Raw genomic sequence first — 25,219 nt, 5'->3', positions numbered from 1 at the left:
AATATCGTGTGAGAGTCACATTTATTATTCATTCTTCGCTGATTAATTTTGGACCCACAAACTATACCCTAGCCAGCACTGAAATGTAATCTTATTTTAAGAAGAAAACGTCAAAGTTGGGCCAATTGTGCTGGAAGCTAGCCCTTACAAGGCAGTAGATGTCAGCCAAATTAAGATATGCCATAAACACATCTAGGGAGATGAGGATGAAGTGACCCAGAGCCTTGCTGAGTGCTTACAGATGACCACGTTCGTGTGCAGCGAAGCTGAGCATGCACATGAGGGTTGATACGGTCATATCCCCCGCAATGATTCTGATAATGAAAGTCACTACTGTTGATTTACTGCAAAGGGAGAGCGAGCGCAACTCTGCAATAGTCTCCCATTTGCTGTCTGATTTAAACGACACTCCGAACCAAAAAGCATTGGACAGCTTGTCAACACATTCCCAAAGCTTTTGAAAATAGATATTCATCTTCTGTTGCTTACAAAGAGTTGTTGACAAGCCTTCTGGGAAATGTAGGCGAGTGTAATCCCTGGGGGAAGAGTTGGATCACAAACACACACACACACACACACACAAAACCAATTGTATTACAACATGTGATCAAAATGACCGCAAATTCAACTATTTATCACAAACAGCGACAAACACATTTCCCAACTATTCTCTCAGGCTTTTATTTTTTTAATTTTTTTTTTAGCTTGCAGCTCATTGTTCTGGATGACAATTCAGCATCAGGCGGCATCCTAACGTTTAAGTGAGGGATATGCTGTGCCATGAAGCAGAAAAAGGACAGGGAGATTTGGCAGGAACACTCTCCAAAAAGAGTGTAGAGTGGTACCTTGACTTACAAGTGTCCAACTGAGAGGGGGGCGCGTTCAGATACGATACACTCCCATCTGAGTGAAATGTAAAAAAAAAAAAAATTAAAAAGCAACAATTAAGGTACTGTAATACCCTCGCATGTGGGCAAGGAGCGCCACAGTCGCCGACGCACTTTCAGTCGTTTATTAATCGGGATAAACATGAAAACACACAAATACAAAATGAGAATACTTGCGGAGAGCTGCTGTAGGCCACAACTCACACTCAGACGGTCACACGCAGACTAAAAAGGGACAAGATGATTCTGATTCATTTCACAGTTGAATCCCTACTCTGTGATGACTGGTGACCAGTCCAGGGTGTGTTCTGCCTTTAAAGAGCAGGTGTCAAACTGGTGGCCCTGGGGCCAGATCCGGCCCACCACGTCATTTTATGTGGCCCGCGAGTGTGTGCATCGACTTTGTGTTTCTTGCTAAAATACCAAAATTGCAAATTGGCTTCACTTTTAAAAATATTGAGATATTGCAAGCATTTTTTGTTACCAACCCCCCTTTTAAAATCAAATTGATTCATACTGTCGTTGAACAAACAGTTTTTACTGGCTTCTGATTTCAAAAGTAATTATCCATTAATTTGTGTATATGTCACAATATGAGGCATCATATAGGTTTGCAGCCATAACGGCCCTCCGAGTGGAACTAGAACTGCGATGTGGCCCGTGACAAAAATGATTTTGACACCCCTGCTTTAAAGCATCAGCCGAGATAGGCTTCTCCTCCCCGTGACACTTAATAGGAGAAGCTGCATTAAAAAATGCAAGAATGAGTCACTACTCTGTATTAAATATAAAAGGCAACGCGCTTTTTTTTCCAATGCCATGTGCAGGATGCTGTATCGCACCAACCTACTTGTCCCTTGTGCAAAATTTCCACCGCGTGGTACCCTCAAAGACAGAGGCAGTCATACTGAAGCAGGCCACACATGATGAATGAAAGGGGCGACACAACACAGGAAGGCCATGGACCATCTTTCTAAATGCGAGCTGCGTTTTAAGTCTTGTTTGACCAGAAACTTCCCATCACATCCAACATCAGCATGTGACTCACCTCACAGCTCCATTACATCTGATCCAGTCGGCACACCAAGATGACTCATTCCCTATTGTTACCATGCCACGTTTTCTGATCAGATCAACATCGCTCTGTGACTGTTTGGGACCTAACAAGTCCCCTCCCTCCATGTGATGACTAACGATCTGCATATGCTGCGCAGCTCTTGTTTCTGCGGAGATGACATTTCCGCGACAGTTTTCATTTGTGTGTGTGTTTGTGCGTGTTTCCTTCTATCGGAATAATACATTGCATTTAGCTTATGCAGGAGGTGGCTATTTACTGTATGAGGATGTGAGGTCTGAACTCTACTGCAATGTTTGCCAACCTTTAGTGAGCCAAGGCACATATTTGAATCTAAAAAAATCTCACGGCACACCACCAAACAAAAACCCCCCAAACAGTATACAGTATATACTTAAATACTGTATATGAGTTTGTCTTAATTTACTCACGCAGAGTGAAAACTGTGCCTGTTTATTTGAACACAAAGCTATTTTGTTTTTTGTTATGATCAGCAATGGGTGTATGCACAGCTTAATTGTTCCTTTTGACATCAACTGGAACGCATTTAATTGTTCTACCTGACACTATATGTCGCTGGCATAGATAGATGAGAGAAGGAGATAAATATTCAGAAGGTCAAATCAAAGAAATAAAACCGACACGGTGCCAGTGGTTAAGCCACCAAGTTGCTCATGGTAGTAGTTAAACCGATTAGTCAACTAGTCGCCGAGTCGACTTTACTACTCCTCGTCGATGTTGTAAGCTTTAAGCGAAATGTCTGGCAAACGAGGCAAAGTTCGTTTGCCAGACATTGCGCTTAAATGGGGATGACAATGGCGGTTAGCCTCGTTAACTTCAGCTATTCTGATCGCCACTAGTCTTAAAAGATTCATACCACGGGACCATAGGAATTGCGGCGAGCAACGAGGGCAGCGGCGCAAAGAGAAGCACCATCTTTGTCACCAAAATGACATGTCCAATAATGCACGGACAACCACCAACAGCAACAACTTTATTCATCATAGAAGTTGTGTGATACAACACCAACATCATGACACTTGTCGCAGTATGGCACGCGGCCATACTAGCGTGTGGAAATAGTTGAGCAAAAATGCAAAATATGCAAGTCCTCGAATACAATAAAAGCACAAGTGAAATAGAAACAGTGAAACAGAAATGCTTAATTTTTTGGAACCGGGCTACTTTGTCAGGTCTTACAGAGCGCTATGGAATGGAACACAAGATGAGATCTGCCATTTCGCTGAAGAGAAGCACGCAGGCTCCCACTAATTACAACGATAGATTCAGCGTAAGGATGAGTTGTGTTTTTAATCGTTTGTTTTTGCTCCGTCAAAATTTGTCTGCTGAGCTCTGCTAAAAGAAAATATCAATGACATCAGCAATTAATCGACCTAGACTCGAATTTCATGCTGCTGTCGTGGGCTAAAAAAAACAAAGACAAAAACAAACAAAAAACTTTAGTCGTTCAACCCCTAGTTTATAGTAGTTTTTATGGCAACATAAACAGTACTGTACATGCACACTGGACCTGGAGATACTGTAAGTACTGCACCAAAGCAAAAGCCTCAGCTGGGTTCAACCATCTGTTTCATGAGCTCATTGAACCAGGGGAAATGGATTGCAGGCATGTACTGTATCCCTGATTGCGCTTTTAAAATGTTGACTTTTTCCTTCATCGGGTGAGAGCAGACGTCTTGTGGACTCAAACAGACAAAGCACTGTTTAAACTTTATACTCATTAAATTATTTTGAATTTTATTTAAAATTTTAAATTGGATGACGTGTTATATTATACAATTTTAAAAAATTGTAAAAACAATGTTATTTGATTTCTTTTGATAGCGTATATAAATTGGCGATGGAGGAGACTACCAAACTGGAATTTGAAAGGTTAAAAAAGAAAAATGAATGGCTATTTCATTGTAATGACAAGGACTGGTGTTTTTTAAAAACTTTATGCAATAAAAGAAGCAAAACAAATGTTCTTAATCTTAAATACTCCCGCCTTTGTCGCACAGGGTCAAATCGAACAAAAACAACATTGAGAACACACACTTTTTTGTTGTTTTTTCACAACACCCAGTATGTGCACGGCTATTACTGATGACGTCAGAGGCTGCCGCCAGCAGGTGGCAGCATCCGCCTGTCCTGGTTTGACCGGAAGTGCCTCGCAGGGATTCTCCGGCTTCATCGCTGCCCAAACTGGGGCTGTTTTCCCTATTTAATTATCGACTCCAGAGTTGTTCTTTTCTACCTTGGGTGTTGCCTTCCCTTTCCTCGCAACTTTGGCGTTTCTTTCCATCTAGTCTTGCCGTGTAGGAGGCAGGTGTGTGCCAATACCTGCTTCGATACCCAACTTTTTTTTAATTATTATTATTGAAGCGTTGTAACGTTCACGTCTTTACTGTTTTTTTAAAGGACTTATTGATTTTCGACTGGCGTTAACCGGCTAAGCTAACTGAGCTAAACAAGGAGCCAAATGCAGGCCATTAAGTGTGTGGTAGTGGGTGACGGGTGAGTTCAACTTTATTCAATATGTTCACAGCGACGTCTCAGGCAGCTTTAGTCGCGGTTAAGGGCTTAAAGTGTTGCTTTTCCTTTTATTTACGTTGACCCAGTTAGCGGCTAACAGGCTGCCAATATGAGCAACAGCTGTTGTTCCAGATAGCTCAGCAGGCACACTTATCCTCACGGTCCAATTTAGACACAGCATCTTATGCAGCAGGCATGCAAAGATGTTTTTCCTCTATAAACTATATCAACAGAACAATAATAAGAGTGTGGTTATTCCTTTAGTTTTGCTATGATCTTTTGTCATGATAAAGCAAGAACACTTATCTCGCAACGTTTGGACGCAGGTCAACCAGGGCTGGGCGTTATGGCCTAAAAGTAAAATACTTATTTTGTTTCCCTTTTTTAAAAGAAAATCACTAAAATCCTGTTGTAATTGATTTTTTTCCCTTTTCTGTTGTAGAAAAGGTAAATGACATTACTTTATTCAAAACAAATTTAGCTTTTTCTGTTTTGTTTGTTTTCCCAAAACAACAAGCTTTGTAATACGGGGGTATATTTTCCCATAGCATTAATAGCATTAATTCGCATGTATTTTCTACAGAAATAATTGCCATACTTTTTCTCTTCTTTGCAAAGTGGTGCTTCTTGGAAAAATGTCCCTTTTTGTCAACGCAAGTACATGGTTGTTAATAAATTAACATTTCCAATGTCTGGCGGCAGTCCTGAGGTTCGGGGTTCGCATCTCTGTTTCGGCCCTCCTGTGTGGAGTTTGCACATTCTCTCCGTACTCTTGTCTATGGGTGTGAATGTGAGGATGAATGCTTGTTTGTCTATATGTGCCCTGCGATAGACTGGTGACCATTTCAGGGTGTACTGTAGGCCGCTTCGCCCAAAGTCAGATAGGATATTAAAAAGTGTAGTTCTGCAACCACAATAATGAACCAACGCTGAAATGTATACATCTTTGAGGCTGTCAATCAAAACTAAGCATCATTATCTTTTGTATAATATCCATCCATTTTCTGTACCACTTATCCTCACTAGGGTCGCGGGCGTGCAGGACCCTATCCTAGCTATCTTTGGGCGAAGCGGGGTACAGTACACCCTGAAATGTCACCAGTCTATTGCATATCATTATTTAGGAAAATGGTTATGTCATGTTTTTAATTAAGATCCAGCCAGCCATCCATCCGCATCATGGGTGAGCTGAAACCTGTCCCAGCTGACATTGGGCGGGAGGTGGGGCGCACCCTGGACTGGTCGCCAGCCACATGTAGACAAACAACAATTAAAGTCGTATCATTCTTGTAATATCGTAGCATTTCTAGGGGTGCAATTACAGTATCTGCACCATTTATTAATATATATATATATATATATATATATATATATTAAAACATGCACACACATTAACGTACACTTTAAAGCAAAGCTAATGTTCTGTTGACTGATGTTTCTCTTCGCAGGGCTGTGGGTAAAACATGCCTACTCATCAGCTACACTACCAATGCTTTCCCCGGGGAGTACATCCCCACTGTGTAAGCCACACTTGATAAGCTGGAGGGACACAATGATTATGTATTTGTTTCCACCTCCAAATGATTTTGAACATCTCTGCCTTCAGCTTCGACAACTATTCAGCCAATGTGATGGTGGACGGCAAGCCGGTGAACCTCGGCCTCTGGGATACAGCAGGACAGGAGGACTACGACCGACTCAGGCCGCTGTCCTACCCGCAGACCGTACGTAGACTAGCAGCGCTCACTTGTCGCACACCATGCTGTCATGCCTTCAACTTGGCAGGCTCGGACTAGAGTGTGCGCACTCAGCAATTCGGAGCCTTGTATCCATAGTACCTATACACAGTCTGGAAGGCAGCTGAAGGGAGTAAAAGAGCTCTTGTTTTCTGCCTTTTGTCCTCACTACAAATCTGCCTCTGTGTCTCAGAAAGTGTGAGACAATCTTAATTGAACATGGAGTTTCTCCAGGATTTCCAATGGCATGACAAAGTATTCCCCTTCCTGTTTGTTTTTGCATATTTATCATCGAAAAGTTTTAGATCATCTAACCAATTTTAATATCTCACAAAAACACCCCAAGAGTGTTACCTGAACTTATGAGTCGCCAAACTTATACGTTTTTCGATACAAGCTATCAGTCAGCAAATTGTCGTTTGTCTTGAGTTGGAAGCAAACTTCATAAGTAGCAGCAGTTCGGTAGATAGTGACCAATTCAAAAAGAGTGACCAAAAAGAGGCAAAGTGCTTTCTTCCAACTGTTTATTGCCACTCCCAGTTAGTTCACTGTCAAATTAAGCATAAAACAACGCATTGTGTATTTACCCAAACTACATAACTTTGCCTTAGAAAAGTCCGCTAGCTTAATGCTAAAACACAATACAAATTAAATAGATGGGCTTATATAATAATACTCTCAAGTGTATATTCTTTATCCTCTGAGGAAAAACAATGGCCATTACTACAGCTTAGTTTTGAACGCCGTCTTTGTGTATACATTATGTTTGTAATATACTGCCTCCTGATAATTAGTACCAGGACGCCCATTGATTTAAAGCATGAAATCATGGTGCGAAAGCTGTTTAATTATTTACATTCTATTAAATTAGAATTAAACTCAGGTCAAGGAACCACTGTAAATATCAAATGCACTTTCTAACAAGCCACACATCTTCCAATTACTCCTTCAGATTGGACCCTTAGTAAACAAAATCATTATGGATTTTGTATTGTCTTGTCTTTGTGAGGTATTAAAATTGGCTTGATGATTGGAAGCACTGAACTGTGATAAATATGCAAAATAATCAGAAAGGAGACACAGGCCACATTGGGCACACTTCCACAGTCTAATAAAATCTTCAGCAATGTAAGAGCTGTCTGAAAAGTTCTTGTCACAAAGATACTAATCTTCAGGTTTGATTCCACTACCAGAGAGGTCTTCTTTTTATGTATCTTTCAAATGTACGATTATATAATAATGTTTTTGTCCAATGTTGTTTTCCCCCCCCCTCCAGGATGTCTTCCTGATTTGCTTCTCATTAGTTAGTCCCGCATCTTTTGAAAACGTCCGCGCTAAGGTGAGATTGAAGCTTCCTTCTAATAATCATAACAATAATAATGTTTTTCCATATTGCATCGTTTGTTGTCATTGAGGCCACTCACTGTCTGTCCTCCGTCTTTGTACACCAGTGGTACCCCGAGGTGAGACACCATTGCCCCAACACCCCCATCATCCTGGTGGGCACCAAGCTTGACCTGAGGGATGACAAGGACACCATCGAGAAGCTCAAGGAGAAGAAACTCTCACCCATCATCTACCCTCAGGGCTTGGCCATGGCGAAAGAAATAAGTCAGTGCCACACACCACAAGAAGAGCAAACCATTTAAAATACTTATTATTAAAGGGGAGTTTTCCATCTTAAAACTGCAGGCAAGGTTTGAATCTAGCCTCACTTCACTAATCACTCCCTCCCCGATTGTGACTCTCTGATCAAAGCCACGCCCCTCACTAACGTACGCCGTGATTTTCAAACATGGCCGTTCATAATGGCATGCGATTATGAAAATGCCTAGTTTTGATAGTCACAGAGAGTGCATACCCAGCTTCAACAAAACAGCAGCACTAGCAATACTATGCCAGCATTAGCATTGTAAACAAGCCGACGTTAGACACTGATGCTACGTTGGTAGCATGACTTAGTTGTAATCAGTGTTGCAAGTTACCTTAAAAATTTAACTAGGTTACTTTGCTCATTACTTGATTAGTATAACTAACTTAGATTACAAGTTACTTTCTTAGTTGCATTCAGTAGCTACCAAGTAGGAGTCATATCGCTTATCCACAGTACAAAAGTGCATTAGCTTAACTGTACACATTACTTGGCAATACAGTCAAAGCAACTTACAGAATGAACCAATAACTTCCTGGTATATATTACTACGTAGCTTAAAGCTATATTAAATGCACTCCTTTGAAGGTGGACTACAGCCATGGCCATTGTCTTAGTGCAGACCTGAGGTGCCAAATAAGTACTTGAACATTTAAAAAAAAAAAAAAAAAAGCAACATTCTAAAGTAAACTTCTCTGCAGACTCTTAACTCACAGAAATATGACCACATTATAGTTCACAAGATGTTTAAGACACCAGTAACTACTGTACACAAAGCAGCGTGGCAAATGAGCACAATATAAATTACTAAGTGAATAAACGGTGTCTTCACGGTTATTCATTGGTGCACACTAAACACTCGCAGTGCTGTACAGACCCAATGTGGCCGCGTGATGATCCAGACTCTGTTCATTTCTCCGTAGCACGTAATGAATAATCAACCCACCATGTGTTGCGCGCTTCACATGGCAGGCAAATATTACAACGTAACTCTGTTCTTAATATGGAAATAAACAACAATCATGAACTCTAATATTTAGAAGCTTTCTAACACTCTTTACCAAGAAAAATGACAACAAAATAGTGTATACTTAACTTTTTTTTTTTTTTTTTTTTTCCCCATGAAACCCTGACTGTGGGTTGTATGATAAACAATGGCCCCTCGGTCATGTTCGCTATATTGTAAGTTACCTGGCATCTTACCAACCGTAAGTTGCTGTTGCTCATGAAAGCTGCTCCTTCTACAAGCCAAAAATGCCTCTGTTTGCCTTATGCAAGTCACCATAGCCACAGGGTTATTCGTGTTAGATGATTTGTTACTCAGAAAAAGTGGTCATATTAGAGTAATGCGTTACTGACATCGCTGTTCAGAAAAGAGTGTTACTATAACACTTAATGTTACCAATTTGAACTTTAATTTTTTGGAATGTACAATCATTTGAAAAACAAAAACATGCTAAACATACCTGTTGAGCAGAAATGTTGCCAATTCTGTGTTGCTTCTGAATTCTCTCAGCTGCCTGAGGTCCCTTCTCTCTGCTTCTGTTTGTTGTTCCTAACTAGCCAATTTATTTTTTTTGTCCACCAGGTGCCGTTAAGTATTTGGAGTGTTCAGCTTTGACACAGCGCGGCCTTAAAACGGTGTTCGACGAAGCCATACGGGCGGTCCTGTGCCCACCGCCTGTTAAGAAGAGGAGAAGGAAGTGCAGAATTTTGTAGAAGCAGGAGTGTCGGGAACAGCTGCAGTCCAAACTCAGCCACTAAGAAGGAAGAGATTGTTTCCCAGCTTTCCTGATTATTCTTTTTTTAAATATATTTCAACGCTCTTACTAGATCAGACCTGGTCCTTGTTTATAAAAAAAAAAAAAAAAAAAAAAAGAAATTATAATGCTAATCTTTTGTTTGATCTGGAGCAACATGGCTGCTGAAATAAATCCAGTCCTTTCTATTCAGTGTTGGGATTATGAAGTTGTTATATTTTACAAAGACATTTTTACTTTCTATAGAAATTCCTGAGGCCTTCAGAGCAGGACAACTCCATGAGAGAATAGTCTGTTTTTAAAAATAGGCTCTACAGCCAGGTTGTGGTAAAATTCATTAATTTCTCCTTTTATTATTTTCTTCTCAATTGTCATTGAAGGACCTATTGTTTACCCTCTGACTTAAGTCAGTCCGTTTCCTAGTTTTTTACTTGCATATAACATTTATGAAGAACCAGTTGAATGCTTTGTGACAAGCGTAGTTGAAATGTTTTTTAACAGCAGCTACTAAGCGATGCTAGCATCACAGTCGGTTAGATAAATATGGAAGTTGTTTGAGAATACAGCATTTCAATGCTAAGTGATTGTTGGAGGTGCAGAGACTTTATTAGTTGAATTTCCTATGGTAGTTGCTTATCCAACATTAACATTTTACAAGCTCTTTTTAAAAGAGCTTTTCTTTTTTGATCACACCTGTTGCAGTTTGTCATGAGGAGCCCGTGTTTGTCCTACGATGTGATTGTCACCTGTAACCTTTGAATGTTTTTGGTCCCCCCAACCCCCCAAAAAAGGAAGACTCATTGTTTCAGTGGAATGCTGAAAGCGCTCACTTTGAATTGCAGTTTTGCCAATACGGTATAATTTCACATTTTATAAATAAAGTCATCAAAAATGCGATGCTTGATTTGTGTCTTGTTGAGTCAGGCAGAATTTTGTTGTTTTAGATTATTTGAATAATTTGCTATCTATAAATGCCCTACAATTGACTGGTGACCAGTCCAGGGTGTACTCCGCCTCTTGCCTAAAGTCAGCTGGGATAGGGTCCAGCTCACTGGCAAACCTACTGAGGGTAAGCCCGAAAGAAAATGGTGGAAGGGGTTATTTTGTCATACATGTTTTATGGTCCTGAAAGGAAAAAGGTCCCCCATGCCTTAAACGGTGCATATATGTGCCAAATTATGATGTACCTATATGTATTTTGTTTTTTGTGCATGTTTACCAACATTCGTGTTCATTCATTTATGATGCTTTGCTACATTTAAGATTCATTTTTAAACACACCATCTTTCACAGTATCTTCTGCTATTTTCAGGCAGTATGGTACACAAGTGCTTAAAGTTTGTCTGCTGCACAGAGAGCAGCTCCATTCATTTAAGGTTATACAGTAGGTGTGAGTGGCAATGTTTGTCTGCTGAGTATGTGTCCTGTGATTGAATGGTGATGTCAAGGCAAAAATGTTAACCCTTTATTAAACAAGAAAAATGACAGAATTTAATTAAAAAAAACATTTCAAATACAACAAGGATGGCTACTTCTAAAAAAAACAAAAAACCTGCCTATTTCTCACACTTTAACTGGCAGTAACCATCTGCCCCCCCCCAATCCCCAACCATAGACATCTTGATTTGACTCACAGCAAAGTGACACTATATTAGAGAGGAACATGGTCTACATTCGTATCCTCGCACTGAAAGGATTTGTAGTTCAAATTAACAGCGAATACATTGTGTAAGTGCATTTTTTTTTTTTTAACAGGCAACCAGTCCAAGGTGTACACTGAGTCATCTGGGATTGGCTAAAGCCCACCCAGACACTAATGAAGAGAAACATTATCGAAAATGGACGGCTAGATGAAGGCATTTCTTCAGATGTAAATTGCTTCACGGTTGGTTGTTGGTTGCTTCCCACTGGTCAAACACCAGCTTGGCACTCACTGCATCTTCGACCCCCATTCCTGTCGAGAATAACAGTCATCAAATGTCATCATCCTGTTGTATTAGTGGGGAAAGTACATAATACAAATACTGGTTACTGCTCACCAAGGGATTTAAACAGGGTCGTCTTCTCTCTAAGTGCAGGTTTTCCTCCACTGATAACTTCTCCGAGCTCTGCAAATATTTCCACCTGAAAAACAACAACGATGCCACTTTTTCCTCACCTATACATGCACTTCATTACTTACTTCAATGTATCAAAATTGTACGTTAAAAAGATAGTAACACTTCCATTTTGATTGACTAATGTGGTTATTATTCTATTGATCGGTATGATGTATAGTGCATCCGCAAAGTATTCACAGTGCTTCACTTTGCGCATTTTGCAATTTTACAGCTGTATTCTAATGGAATAAATTCATTTCCCCCCTCAAAATTCTACACACAACTTCGCATAATGACAAGATGAAAACATGTTTTTCTTCCTGACACTTTCGTAAATGTCTCAAAATTAAGGAACTGACATGTACAACCAGTATGTAAGTATTCATTTTGGGGGGCGAGGTTAGAACGGATTAATGGCATTTCAATTATTTTCAGTCGGAAAGATGATCTGAGATATGATTGCGGTCACAGTACAAATTAAACTTGTATCTCAAGGCACCACTTTACTGTCTTTATATAAAACAGCGAGTGCCTGACCTTGGAGAGGATGATGTCACCGGACTCGGCCATGGCTCCCTCCCTGCTGTCAACATACACCACCGCCTCCTCCATCAGCACGTCATCCAGCTCTCGCCAGTCTGGCCTGCAAGCTCCCACCGCTGCCCGGCGACAAGGTTTTTAGTTGTCAACTGGAAAAAAGAAGCTGTTTCCCCGACATGAACTTATTTTGGCTACTCACCTGCCACGTGGGCTCCCGGTTTGACCCACTGGCCGAAGAGCACCGGCTCCAAACTCGAGGTTACCGTCACTATGACGTCAGCCCCCGTCACTGCCGTCTCCGCGGAGTCGCAGCAGGTAACGGGACCGCTGACGGAGCCCCGAAAACCGGTCCATCCCTTGTTTCCTGTGGCCCCACACGCGCACCTTTCACGAAGAGTCAATGTTAAGATCAACATTATAAATTAGCACTCCACCTTTGCGAGATTTCCTAGCTACGAGCTGTCACTTGATAGAGTCAGACTCGAGTCGAGTCATATGAATCGAGTCCCCCCCCCCCCCCACCTCTGGTGTATAGTATATCGTATACAATGTACAGTATAATGTGTGATTAAATATCTTTAGTACCTCTTTAAATGAAAACATCTCAGTGAAGACATTGTAATGGCTCAGGGCCTGTTGTCCTGTTCCCAAGATGGCCAGCACCTCTGCTTGGGGAGGCATCAGCAGCTGTACAACAAGAACACTTTTAACACGTTGTTAGCGGATGTTTTCAATGTGAAACGCGAGAGGCGGAGGGCAAACCTTTGCAGAGATGGCCGAGACCGCGGCTGTCCTCGCGCACGTGATGCCATTTCCCTCCATCACCTGCAGATGGGCGAGGCCATTAAACCAGCTTACGTGTGCAGGTCGTGCACACCCGGGCGCGACTCACGGCCTTCACGCTTCCGTTCTCGGGGTCCAGCAGCACCACCGTGGCTTGAACCGAGGGCAACTCGGAACCTTTCTCCCGATTGTAGAAGCCCACAAACTTTGTGCACAAGACTCCGTTGTTTTCCATGTACGTTGGCATCAAACACATGAATCTGTTTTAAGGACACCTGATGATTTTTTATGTTTTATTTTGCAATATAAAAGAGTTCCACAGTGTCTTAGTAATACGAAAACACGAGCACACTCATGCAGGAGCTGTTGCCTGCCACAGCTCGCACCCAAACACTCACGGGCAGAGGCCCCGCCCCTTGAAGGCACATATCTAACACACAGATGTACAGTATTTTCTATATGTTTTAGTGCTTGCAATTTTTTTTGTATTCCATGTTAAAAATGGTGTGTTTTAATATGTTTAAAGCATGTAGGTGGGCTAAACGTAAACTATTTATCCATCCATCCATTCATTTTCTGTACTGCTTATCCTCATTAAAAAAATGTTTTTATTTGGTCTCTCATAGTGCTGGACAATTAATTGATTTAACCGATCAATCTTTTTTGGGGTCACATTATTATTATTATTTGACCCCTTAGCGGCTTTCATAGCCTACTAACATGCAATGTTAGCACTGAAGTCATGCCGGTGGTTAATTTAGTGATGTTAAATTGTTAAACATTTCAAATGTATTAATGGTTGTGTTTTAAGGGCCAGTTTACCCAATTTTTTTTAATAATGTCAGTTATTTTCTTTTTCTTTTTATGGAAAGAGAGAAAAAAATCAGATCAAATTGCAAATCTTATTATGGGGTGAGGGGAAAAAAATGTTTTATTTTCGCGAATGACCAACTGCGAATAGTACCTCCAATCATGGCTCACCTCCCACTCACGGGCAAAAAAAAAAAAAAAGTGAGAACAATGGTACAAAACTTTTTGCAAGCACTTCACGCTTGTAAACCAGCACCAGTAACATAGCACATGCAACCATCTCTACTCGAGTTTACCCGTTATGTTTTTGCAGAGGCAGAGTCGACCTCACAGGTTGGATCACCGAGCTGTCCTTGAGGGAAAATTTGGCCAACGCTTCCTCCAGACGAGGGATGAGCTCTCCGCAAGGTAACAAACGAGAAACTTGATGGTCCGAGATGACAACCGGCGGTGCAGCCATGGTCGCAGTGCAGCACGCTTGAGATACTGGAGAGGGGATCGGTTCTCTTTCTGCAGTCGTGGTCAAAGTCCACAGTCAAGCCCGAGTTGCGTTCAAGAGCGCAAAGGTTGTTTGTTTTTTTTAAACACTTGACTTGAACGTAAGCCTTGTGGTTTTCAAGCTAGGGTCCACGGGCACGGACCCAAGGGATCCGCATGCCGTAGCATGTGGGTCAGCCAAATAATTTGCAATGTGTGTATATAATAATGTCGTGCTTTTTAAAGTGCATGCCTATATATGGGAACTGGTGGCCAATAAAATCAACATACTAAAAAAACAAAAAACAAAAACCTACTTCCCCCAAAACTGATGATTGTGATGCATTACAAAATTCAAGGAATAAAGTTGTTCTCCTGAATAAGACTTATATTACAAGAATAGTTGTAAAGGTATTTTTGAAAATCAAGACTTTCTTCCCTCATTGAACTTTTTCCATTTTACAACTTTTATCTTGGAAAAAATAAACTGTCCTAACAAAGTTTTATCCCAACAAAATGTGTCCTTGTAAAGATTTTTTTTAACTATTCTTTATATATATATATATATATACACTCAGCTTTACAAATGTTTGAAATGCAAATCTTGCATTTTTGACGCAGACTAACTCACATTGTGTGGGAAAATAACTACATAAGAACTACCTTTGAGGTTAAAACATCCAATATCCATTTTGTGATATACTACTCCAAGTAAAATGAACCAATGAATCTAAAAGGCAAGCAGTAAATCTTAATGTTTAAAATTTTACTCATTGCATGTATTTTACAGAAATAAGGCATTTATCAACTTTTGACAATGATGCTGTGTGGTGTGACAAGAAGGAGGAGGAAAAAAAAGCAGAAAACACCTTAAAAATACCTTTTTTATTATGACTCAGGCAATTGTCTGACAAAAAAAAATAAATACACTTTATGTGTAATTGGTCCTACAATAAAGGGAAAAAGATCCTCTCATCCCACATGTTTCATAACATGGCTATATCCAAGTTGAGACTTGGAACTTCTCTTTTGTAAGAACAGCGCAACAAGAAAAAAATTACACGAGGAGTCTCTCGATTGCCATTTGGACCGTCTGGATCTGAGGTTTGAGCTGAGACCCCTCCTTTATAGTGACCGAGGTAGCGATGACGGGACGCGACACCCCGCAGGCGCGTCCCAAGGCCTGTTTGGAACGGACGAACACATACGGGACGTTCTTGTCCTCGCACAGCAATGGTAGGTGGAGGATGATCTCCAGCGGTTCAGAATCAGCAGCCATGACGATGAATTCAGAGATTCCTCTGTTCAAGGTCTTTGTGGCTGGGAGGTCGGAAAATAGCAGGTCATTAGTGTAGGGTTGCAAAAAAGAAATGTCAGTCTTTCTGAACCTTTCTGAAGACGAGGGACATTATACTAGGGATGCAGCATTTTTAGAATCTATCATTCTAACCATTAACACATCAATTCATTGCAGAATCAGATAAATTATTTAAACAAAATGTGCATGCGAGGCGCAGTTATTTATTGTTCTCACCATCCTCCCGTTGCACACTGTAATATCTGTGGCTGTGTGGCTTTCAAATTGTTCAGTATTCATAGCACCACTTTAACCACAATACCACAAACAGCAAAGTCACAGTTAAGGACAGAATTCTGAACCTTTGTTTTTTTCCTATACTATATTGCATTTGAGCCAAGCCAGGAGCCCCCTCACCTTCATTGGCCCCCTTCCTCAGCTGCTTGTAGTTGGAGGCTTGCTGCACCAAGTCCAGGATGGTTTTGGTGAGCGTGGCGTCAGCCAGCGGGTAGGCCTTCGGGTTCACTGGGGCTTCAGTCTGCACACATAAGCAGGAGTCGGGGGGAGAAACCAAATGATCACACGCACTAAAGTGGAAGAGTGACTTTTAAAGTTGAGCTGCTCTCGACCGTATGTAGCTAGCAGTTAGCACACACATGCTAATTATTAGCCTGTAGAGCCCCCGTTCTGTAAATCACTCACCATTGTGAAAAGTTATTCTTGGTATTTCGGCCCTCTCGGCGAAATGCTTCACTGAGGAGTATGTCCCTTCTGCTGGGGGAGAGGAGAACAACAAAACGCGAAATTAACAGGTTTACTTTTCACCGTTATGAACTGAACAAACGTTACTACTTGAAGCTAGTTCAAACGTTTGCTTCACGTGTGGATTTGCGCGCATGCGTAGTTGCAATTAATAGCGACGAGAAATTCTTCTTCTTCTTCTTCCCCGTCTTCTTCTTCTTCTTCGTCGTCGTTTAGCGACGGTTCTTAAATTTGTTAATGGTGCACTTTCGCCGCCCAGTGATCAGGAATGGAACTGCTATGGTTTACAGACAAGGCAAATTAGATAGATAGATAGATAGATAGATAGATCATTATTTAAAATATTGTTTTCAATTGTATTTTTTATATTGTTTTGTACATTTTCACTTATTTAAATGTATCAAATTTGTTGTTGCACTTTGTTATACTTGCACCGTAACTTATTTTACAAGTTGTTGCAGTTTTTCCCCCCAAATAAATAAATAAATACACCAGATGATACTTTTACAGTAAACGCATAGTATACTGGTTTATTTTTTCTATTTCAGTAGGCCTAGATGGCCACTTATTGCTTTATTACTTGGAATTTATTCGTGTTCTGTATAGTTGCTCACCCAAACTCCGTACCAGTAGCCGGCGGTAATGCACCTAAACGTTATTTGCCAACCGCCATTAAACAGCAACACCAAGAAGAAGAAGTGGTAGGGCACTTTGAAGCCGCCATATTGCTTCGTCGTCCTGGCTTGAAGGAGAGAGCGAGCGGAGATGAAGGGGATTCGGGGATTCGCTCAATTATCGGTAAGAACTATTCGTTAACCAGTCCTCCGGAATTTAATCGGGACGGTTTCTCATTTGCCATCTGTGTGGCGAATAAACGCCCGATTTCACGTCCCGATTAGCTGTGGGAAAATGGGGCTGTCATCTGAACCTGGGAAGGATTGTGCTTCAAAAACGCAATACTATAGTCAAACCTTTGGTAAATAAAACAATTGTAATGCTCGGCAGAATGGCGGGCGTCCACATTCAAATGTACAGGCAAATAAAATTCGCTGCCAGGCTTTATAAGACAAAAAAGACCTCACAAGGGAGGTAATGAAGGGAGCTTCCATTTTTTGTGTGGCTTCATATCAGTCCAAGGTGCAATAGTAATCAATATAATCAATATATCTAAATTATTTAACATGTAGCACAGTGGTGCACGTGGCCTTCTGTGTGGAGCAATGTGGCTGCTATTCGACACAATTCAAAATCGTCATAATAATTTGGATAATGTTCATTTTAAAAATGCAGCATATTTGTAATTTGGTTAGCACGTCTGACGGACATTTCTGAGGTTCTGGGTTTGGATCTCACCTCCTGTATGCGGTTCGCTTGTTCTCCCCATGTTTGCGTGTATGTTTTTCTTTTTCTTTCTGGGTAGTCCGGCTTACTCCCACATTCCAAAATCATGTTAGGTTCACTGCAGATTCAACATTGTCCAAAATGTGTGAAAGTTGTTTGTGTCTATGTGCCCTGCGATTGGCTGGCGACCAGTCTAGGGTGTACCCCACCTCTTGCCCAAAGTTAGCTGGGATAATCCCCAGCTCATCCACGACCATAATTATTACAAGTGCTGCAGAAAATGGATGGCGAGGAGCATTTTAATGAGTATTTATGTGATCGTGATGTTGAGCAACTTGAGAATATTTGGACTGTTGTAGTTGGTTGTATTATCCCACGCTCCCATCTTCTGTTTTCCCAGACGAGGCTTTACGCGGCACAGGCTGCCCGTAAAGTGGAGACCACAAGGGCTGCCGAACATGTTAAGTTTCAGCCGCAAGATGTGCAGGTCAGTGATTGTTGACGTTGTGTTTCTTCTCCACAGAGGCGCTTCTGTGCAACTGCCAGAGCAGGTCGGTCTCTTGTAGAGCCCCTGGCTGGGGTCAAGCTCTTTCCGGGGGCTGTTAATGTTTCTTTTAATCAATTAATTTGACACTTATTTTCACTATCTACTATTTTTAAATATGTTATTTGGATTTGATCTGTGGAAGTTGATCCAGATTAATTGCTGTGAAAAACATATGGGGGGGAAAAAAAACTAAAAACTTTCAAAGCTTATTTTTTTGCATCAGGAGAGAAAAGATGAAAGGGATTCGGGGACTCAAGCTTCCAGAAGGGGGAAAAACGCAAAAATTCATTGTCATTTACCTGTTCTGTAAACAAGGGTAAAAACAGATTAAAATCAGATTTTTGTGAAAAATAATCAGATTTTATTTTAAGGCCAGCCCTCTTGAGTCTTTTCATCAAACATGATTAAAATAATCTAAGATCTCCATCTTTATTGTCTTCCAGTTGACCAGACTGCCCAGTGGACTGGTGATAGCCTCTCTGGAAAACTACTCACCAGTTTCCAAGATTGGTGTGTTTGTTAAGGCCGGCTGTCGTTATGAGACTCCTGACAACCAGGGCGTTACCCATGTCCTCCGATTGGCCGCCAACCTGGTATGATGCATCACTGTCGTCAGCTGTCACTGGGCGAGAATTCATTTTCCCATTTAGGATTACATTGAACGCCCTCTACAGCCCAGCGGCAATAATCAGCAGATAATTGGCGCACCCGAGAAAGAGTCAAAAGATGGCGGCAGAGCATTTAAAACGGAGAGGACCATAAGGCCTCAACTCCATGCATCTCACATGTGCACAATCATGAACCCATGTTCCATATATGACTGCATTGCGTAGTTAAATCACTCAACACAAGCAAACCACCTGCACATTAGGCCCATCACTAGAATTAGCATACTAGCCTAAATAACATGCATATGACATCACACATAGTCAAACAAATATACGCACAAGCAGTTTACGCAAAAGGTATTAAGTTATTAAACTCACCATTTGGCATTTGCGCACTGTCTTTAGTTTGGTTTTGGGTTATTACTATTTAAAGTTGTCTAATGTCTTAAAAAAGCAGCAACTGATGCCAAAAGTTAATCAGGTTTTTTTTTTTTTTTTTTTTTTTTTTTTTTTTTTTTTTTTTCCCTTCTTCTTCCCCCAGACTACCAAAGGAGCTTCAGCTTTCAGGATATGCCGGGGTATCGAAGCGGTAGGAGGCAAACTAAGGTTGGTAACCCTCAGAAAGCACTGACTAGGAAAAACTATTTTATGGTTTAAGTATTTCCACAGTTCTTTCATATTTGTGCCTCTGCAGTGCGTCTTTGTCCAGAGAGAACATGATCTACACTGTTGACTGCTTGCGAGATGACATGTAAGTAAGCGCCTAGCATCTTAGATTCCCCCCCACAAAACTCAAGTTTTCTGATTTTAATCGAATATTCCACTTCATTTACAGAAAAATCAAATGGCAGTGACAGTTTTTCAAACAAGTTTTGCTTTAATTTTTTCCTCCTGGGATTTGCCATATTCCTCCTAACAAGCATTGCCATGCCATGTTGTTAGTGTAAGCAGTGCATGTCAACGGAGACACACTGAACTACAGAAGTCAACCAAAAAAAAATTATTTAAAACATCTTACTGATGAATAAACTAGAATTGATCAATGAAATCAATTTATTGCCCGTGTAGTCCGTGCATGCACATTTGCAATGTTATAAGCAGGCACTTTATTTCATAATCCTTGTCGATTAGCGACACAGTGATGGAGTATCTGATCAATGTGACGACGGCGCCAGAGTTCCGACCGTGGGAGGTTTCCGATCTCACACCTATGGTGAAGATTGACAAGGCCCGAGCAGGACAGAGTGCTCAGATAGGTGAGTGGGTCAACATTTTCAAAGCATCACGCACACACGAAATAAAATCTTGCGCTTTCTGCCTATTTTTTTGTCCCAGCTGTGGTTGAAAGTCTCCATGAAGCCGCCTACAAGAATGCTCTGTGCAACTCTCTGTACTGTCCTGACTACATGGTGGGCAATGTCCTGTCTGAACATGTGAGTATGGTAGTCCTATTCTTCGTCCCTGATTGTGTCCAATCTACTTTAAACTGTTGTTGTTGGTGTTTTTGTTTTTTTTTTGTTTCCAGCTGCACCAATTTGTCCAGAATAATTTCACAAGTGCAAGAATGGCTCTTGTTGGACTTGGTAAGGAAGTTGTTATTGTCCCACTACAGTATTCTTGGTAATAGAAATAAATTGATACAAAGGCCCTCGATGTCTGTCTGTTCACCAGGCGTGGACCATAACGTTCTGAAGCAAGTAGGAGAGCAATTCCTCAACATCCGCAGTGGCGCCGGAACGTCAGGTGCCCAAGCTCGTTATCGCGGAGGTAAACAATTCATTTCAGTTACAGGGATTTCTCCTGGCTCAAATTGAGGCAGAGGTTGTTGTACCATTCTGATCGTTCCCACTAGGGCTGCATGATATTGTTAAAAAATGACATGGCAATTTTTATTTTGTATTTATTTATGTTTAACACTGCCATATATATTGTGATGGACAAAATACAGGATAACATACTCAAGACCTAAAAACCAGCACACATTTCACTTTTGTATCATTTGGACAGTTTCTGTATAATCGCTTCAGTAGAAAAGAAACTATGCACAGTTGAGCACAAAAATATACTGAGTCATTTGTATGACATCAACCTGTTATAAATGCACTGTAGTATTAAGCAGGTTATAGATTTCAAGCTAAATTATTTTCTTCTCATGGCCAGGTATATAGTCATTATCACATTCTTAACACTAATCATTTTTTTAATCAATCTGTTATTTTACACATACGTTTTAACAAAATATGCATTAGTATTTCCATATTTGACTTGTGTACACCTAACTTTGTCTCTTCACAAATGCCATAGCTGTCCCACCCCAAGTGTAGTCTGTGACGACATGCATTCGTTTGGTGCATTCTGAGAAGCGATACCATAAATGCAGGCATGTAATTGTTTCCCATGTCTTCATTAAAAATGATCATAGAAGATAAGTACAATCTACAACAATCTGGGCTGCTCCGTTTGTGTTGTTTGAAGGGTTATAATTTATGCGACATAGGCGCTAGTCTTACTAGCATCTGATTAGCATGTTCAACCAGGTCCCTCTGCTGGTCACTTATTAATATTACAGTTGATTCACTGCAAATCAGTACACCAACATCGCCTGACTCTGCGATGTGATTATTTTGCACTTGTACGTTGCGATGACGATGCTTAAAATAATACATCATGCCTTTGTGTAAAATGCTAGCACAGATATGTTTGTCCATCTGTGATGTCATGTCAGTTTGTGCTAGTGTGTTATTTAGGCTAGTATACTAGTTAATAGAATTGATGAGCATCACATGAAGGTAGTTCGGTTGTGTTTAGTGATTGTAAGTACTGAATTCAGTCGTTTATGTAACATGGGTTCATGATTGTGTACATGCTACATGCTCTGTGTTGGTGCTTTAGGATCCTCTCCGTTTTAAGTGCTTTACTTCGTATTTCATTTCTGCATTTCACAGCTTGGAGGCAGAACATGTAATCCTCCTAATTTTCATTTGGTAAAGTGTCCTCCAGCACTCCATGTAGTACATTGCAGTGTTCTCCCTAAAGAGTAAAAAGAAAATAAAGCAATTGTTGTTGTTTTTTTTTTTTTTAAATCAACTTTAGTTTTGTTAACTTTTACACCACTGTGTTTTTATGTGATAACTTATTTTATGTGTTTTGCTTTTTCAGATTTTTACCCTCCCTTTAATAATGTCGGCATCATGTTTTTCGGAGAAATCTGGCATGGTTGGTTACAAAAGACACTTCAAAATTGTCTGACACATTTGCATTAGGAAAGGCAATCCGTCATTCGGCTCTTCTTCTTTGTCTTCTTATCTGACATTTGTTAGACCGACTTCAAACTGTTTCTGATTCTGCGCGACTGTGGCATAATACCCCAGATGGAGTTATAAATGACACCTAACTAAGCGTAACGCTGGTCAAATTTCAGGATGTCAGGTTTAGAGCCGGTGGTGGACTGAATTTTATATGCAAGAAACCCCCTGAGTATCATTTATAACCACTCACAAAAGGCAATTAAAGCATGTTCCGAACCATTTTACGGATATTTCTGTCCCACTCCAGGTGAGCTTCGCCTGCCAAGCACCAGCAGTCTGGTCCACTCTGCGGTTGTGAGCGAGGCTGCGGCCTCGGGCACCGGTGAAGCTGTGGCCTTCAGTGTTCTGCAGCACCTGCTGGGAGCTGGTCCACGCATCAAGAGGGGCTCCAATGCCACTAGCAAACTGGTGCAGGGTGTTGCCAAGGCAACTGCCGACCCCTTTGATGTGAGTAGTTGCCTGATGATACACACACACTGGGTGTATTTTTCCTCTTCCTCAGGAAAAGGAAACATTTTAGTTTTTGTTGTTGACAAAATGTATTTTTCCACACCTATTTTACTCACTTTTCATGTTAAAATGGCATCAAAACCAACATTGACAACATTTACTTTGGCAGGTAAGTGCTTTCAATGTTAGCTACTCTGACTCTGGGCTGTTTGGAATCTACACTATTTCCCAAGCAGGATCCACCGGCACTGTGAGTAGAATCGTCGCTGTAATCGGCACAAACTCCAGCAGTGCATGTTTCCAAATATGAGAACCAATGTGAGACTTTTCTCCTGCCGCTCAGGCCATCAAGGCCGCTATCGCAGAGGTGAATGCTGTCGCCGACGGCGGAGTCACAGCTGCTGACCTCACTTGGGCCAAGTAAGAAACCTTGAGATTGAAAGCACACAGCTGAAGTCCTCACACACAACACACTTGTGTACCATTCTAACAGCCCAATTCCAATGTACAAAGGGATCGAAAAAGTCTTTTAAAATAGTGACTTTTCAATCGCTCTGTTTTCAACTCCTGTTGGGCCGCTCTTGTTTCCTCTGCAAAGGGCGTCACTGAAGTCTCACTTGCTGATGTCCCTGGAGACTTCAGATGGTCTGCTGGAGGCCATGGGCACTCAGGCTCTGGCTAGTGGCTCCTACCACTCCCCTGAAGAATTTGCCAAAGACATCGACAATGTCTCCTTAACGGATGTAGCCAACGTAAGACCCTTGTCTGCAGCTGTAGTCGTGCTCCGGTTACTCAAGCTTTTGATTTCAGAACCATTCAATAATGTTTGTCTTGTTCACTGTCTGATGATTGCTCTTACTTAATATAGTATGTCAAAACATAAGGTACACTTGTGCAACCTAAGGCAGTGTTTCCAAAGGCATGTATTTTATATTAGGGCACACCACAATGTCACAAAAAGTATTGACAAGATACTATTGACAAAATAGTCAAGTAACTATGGATACACAGGTTATTTGTGCCTTCTGCCTTCCAGTGGAAGACATTTTTTTTTTCTGTCTCTCACTTCACGTTGCCAGTATAGACAGAAGAACAAATATCCATTGTTTGTTGTAAAATAGAATTTGTTAAGCAATTCAGTGAAATAATCAAATTCAGTGGCACAAATATGCAATACTGACATATAAAACAGATTTATGAAGTTGTATACTGTTTTCAACAATCATACCAAAGATGTGTTTGAAATATTTTTAACAAAACATTACAAAAATATGAAGTTGAATGGATCTCATTAGACTGTAAAGGTGTACCTAATAAAGTGTCGGGGGTGCGTAGCTGTAGCTGTATTATTTATCAGATCAGTTAGTCTCCTCAATGACTGAAGCACATTTTAATGATGCTCATTTTGGCATTTATTTTCAGGCTGCCAAGAAGTTCGTGTCTGGCAAGAAAACCATGGCGTCCAGCGGGAACCTCATCAAAACCCCCTTCATCGACGAAATCTAAAACCCTCCTCCATTTCTTCCTTGCCTTGTCATTTCACTTCTTAACGGCAAAGCAGAATTGGTTTCCTCCACTGTAACAGAAAGACACAATTTACGTGCTGTTGGTCTGAGATATATTTATCTGTGTAAGATATGTTTTCGGGTAATCACAACATCATTTTCCAGCTCACAAACAGTATAATGTATAGCTCATGTAAAATAATGAATAAATTCTATCTGCCTGACAGAGTTGTGGTTTGTCATGCTGAAACGTGTTTTCCAAAACATACAGGGTGTTCACGTCCATCAGGGCTCTTTACCATTTAAAGCAAAAAAAAAAAGCAAAATAGACAAATCTCTGGATTATTACCCCAAAAAAAAGTATATATATTTTTTAAATAAACCATCTAATACTATGGATTCCTCCGCTTATCCCTTAATCAACATTATCCCTGACTTCCTAAATGTCAAATTGGCAGACGTGTGAAGATGGATGTATTTGAAGAAGCTGTTTACAATGCTGGCTGGCTTTCAAACATCATGAGACATGCAACTTGAATTTTTTTTGTTATCAAAATGTGTTTGTATATAATTGACAATAAAAATTCATTTTTAACTTCCACTTGGATTAAGCCTCTCTGTGATGTGACTCATGGTGTCATTAATTTGGCTAGTGGTGTTCAATGTACGCAGAAGTACATTAGTTGAATTGGTGTTGCAAATTTTTTATTTTATTTATTTATTTGCACCTGTCCTTCTAGTGTGAGTACTTCAGCCACCTTAACAGGAATTCACATTCTTAATTTTATTGTCATTATTTTTAATACTCTGTTCTTGTTCAACGAGATACCTGAAGTCCACTCAGTAGCTTGGGGCACTTGCTCTCGCATGTTCTCGCGAGACCTGACGATGACAGCCTCGGAGAAAGCAAGCTTGCTGGATTTGAGTTTGTTTTTTGCAGCTTGAACACGTCTACTTTTCGCAGAAACCCACAACGGACGTTTTTTGAGTTTGTCTTTTTTTGTTCAAATACTATAAAATAAGTTAACGCTATAGTGCATTTTGTTTT

General features: G+C 40.7%; 5 protein-coding genes across 6 annotated transcripts in view; 2 read left to right on the top strand and 3 right to left on the bottom strand.

Annotated features, from left to right (window-relative positions):
• The window catches only part of LOC133395220 (cytohesin-3), a 37,233-nt gene extending 35,208 nt beyond the window's left edge, over positions 1-2,025 (bottom strand). Inside the window, exon 1 of the mRNA XM_061663975.1 lies at positions 1,936-2,025. The gene's annotated coding sequence lies outside the window, so the exon portion shown is untranslated. The remainder of the gene's footprint in view (positions 1-1,935) is intronic.
• Positions 2,026-4,118: 2,093 nt separating this feature from the next.
• On the top strand, positions 4,119-10,541 carry rac1a (Rac family small GTPase 1a). Of its 2 annotated transcripts, XM_061705561.1 has the most exons (7): positions 4,119-4,291; positions 4,384-4,479; positions 5,946-6,017; positions 6,104-6,221; positions 7,510-7,572; positions 7,685-7,844; positions 9,473-10,541. In XM_061705561.1, the coding sequence occupies exons 2-7, from the start codon at positions 4,445-4,447 to the stop codon at positions 9,601-9,603; spliced, it is 579 nt and encodes a 192-aa protein (XP_061561545.1). In that variant the 5' UTR covers positions 4,119-4,291; positions 4,384-4,444; the 3' UTR covers positions 9,604-10,541. The 2 variants fall into 2 exon arrangements, with proteins under 2 accessions (XP_061561545.1, XP_061561544.1); XM_061705560.1 differs by having other exon boundaries at positions 4,119-4,479.
• Positions 10,542-11,201: 660 nt separating this feature from the next.
• crym (crystallin, mu) lies at positions 11,202-14,358 on the bottom strand. Its single transcript, XM_061705559.1, is given in 9 exon segments — positions 11,202-11,598; positions 11,684-11,768; positions 12,281-12,402; positions 12,483-12,627; positions 12,629-12,667; positions 12,869-12,970; positions 13,046-13,108; positions 13,176-13,326; positions 14,173-14,358. Coding segments are annotated over 9 exon segments (945 nt in total). The 5' UTR covers positions 14,337-14,358; the 3' UTR covers positions 11,202-11,524.
• An 867-nt stretch (positions 14,359-15,225) lies between these two features.
• LOC133418016 (NHP2-like protein 1) lies at positions 15,226-16,572 on the bottom strand. The gene is made up of 3 exons (XM_061706323.1): positions 16,353-16,572; positions 16,068-16,188; positions 15,226-15,673 (listed from the first exon to the last, which is right to left on the bottom strand). Exons 1-3 carry the CDS (start codon positions 16,353-16,355, stop codon positions 15,411-15,413), a joined length of 387 nt encoding a protein of 128 aa, XP_061562307.1. The 5' UTR covers positions 16,356-16,572; the 3' UTR covers positions 15,226-15,410.
• A 544-nt stretch (positions 16,573-17,116) lies between these two features.
• LOC133395156 (cytochrome b-c1 complex subunit 2, mitochondrial) lies at positions 17,117-24,772 on the top strand. Its single transcript, XM_061663857.1, has 14 exons — positions 17,117-17,210; positions 18,154-18,240; positions 18,744-18,893; positions 19,450-19,514; positions 19,603-19,659; positions 20,040-20,164; positions 20,244-20,341; positions 20,434-20,491; positions 20,580-20,675; positions 22,464-22,663; positions 22,836-22,916; positions 23,010-23,086; positions 23,265-23,418; positions 24,089-24,772. The coding sequence occupies exons 1-14, from the start codon at positions 17,178-17,180 to the stop codon at positions 24,170-24,172; spliced, it is 1,365 nt and encodes a 454-aa protein (XP_061519841.1). The 5' UTR covers positions 17,117-17,177; the 3' UTR covers positions 24,173-24,772.
• Positions 24,773-25,219: the final 447 nt, after the last annotated feature.

Source organism: Phycodurus eques, chromosome 19 (genome assembly GCF_024500275.1).
Source record: "Phycodurus eques isolate BA_2022a chromosome 19, UOR_Pequ_1.1, whole genome shotgun sequence".
NCBI classification, from domain to species: domain Eukaryota; kingdom Metazoa; phylum Chordata; class Actinopteri; order Syngnathiformes; family Syngnathidae; genus Phycodurus; species Phycodurus eques.
Note: the sequence above shows the minus strand (reverse complement) of the source record. Positions and strands in the feature narration are given on the sequence as shown.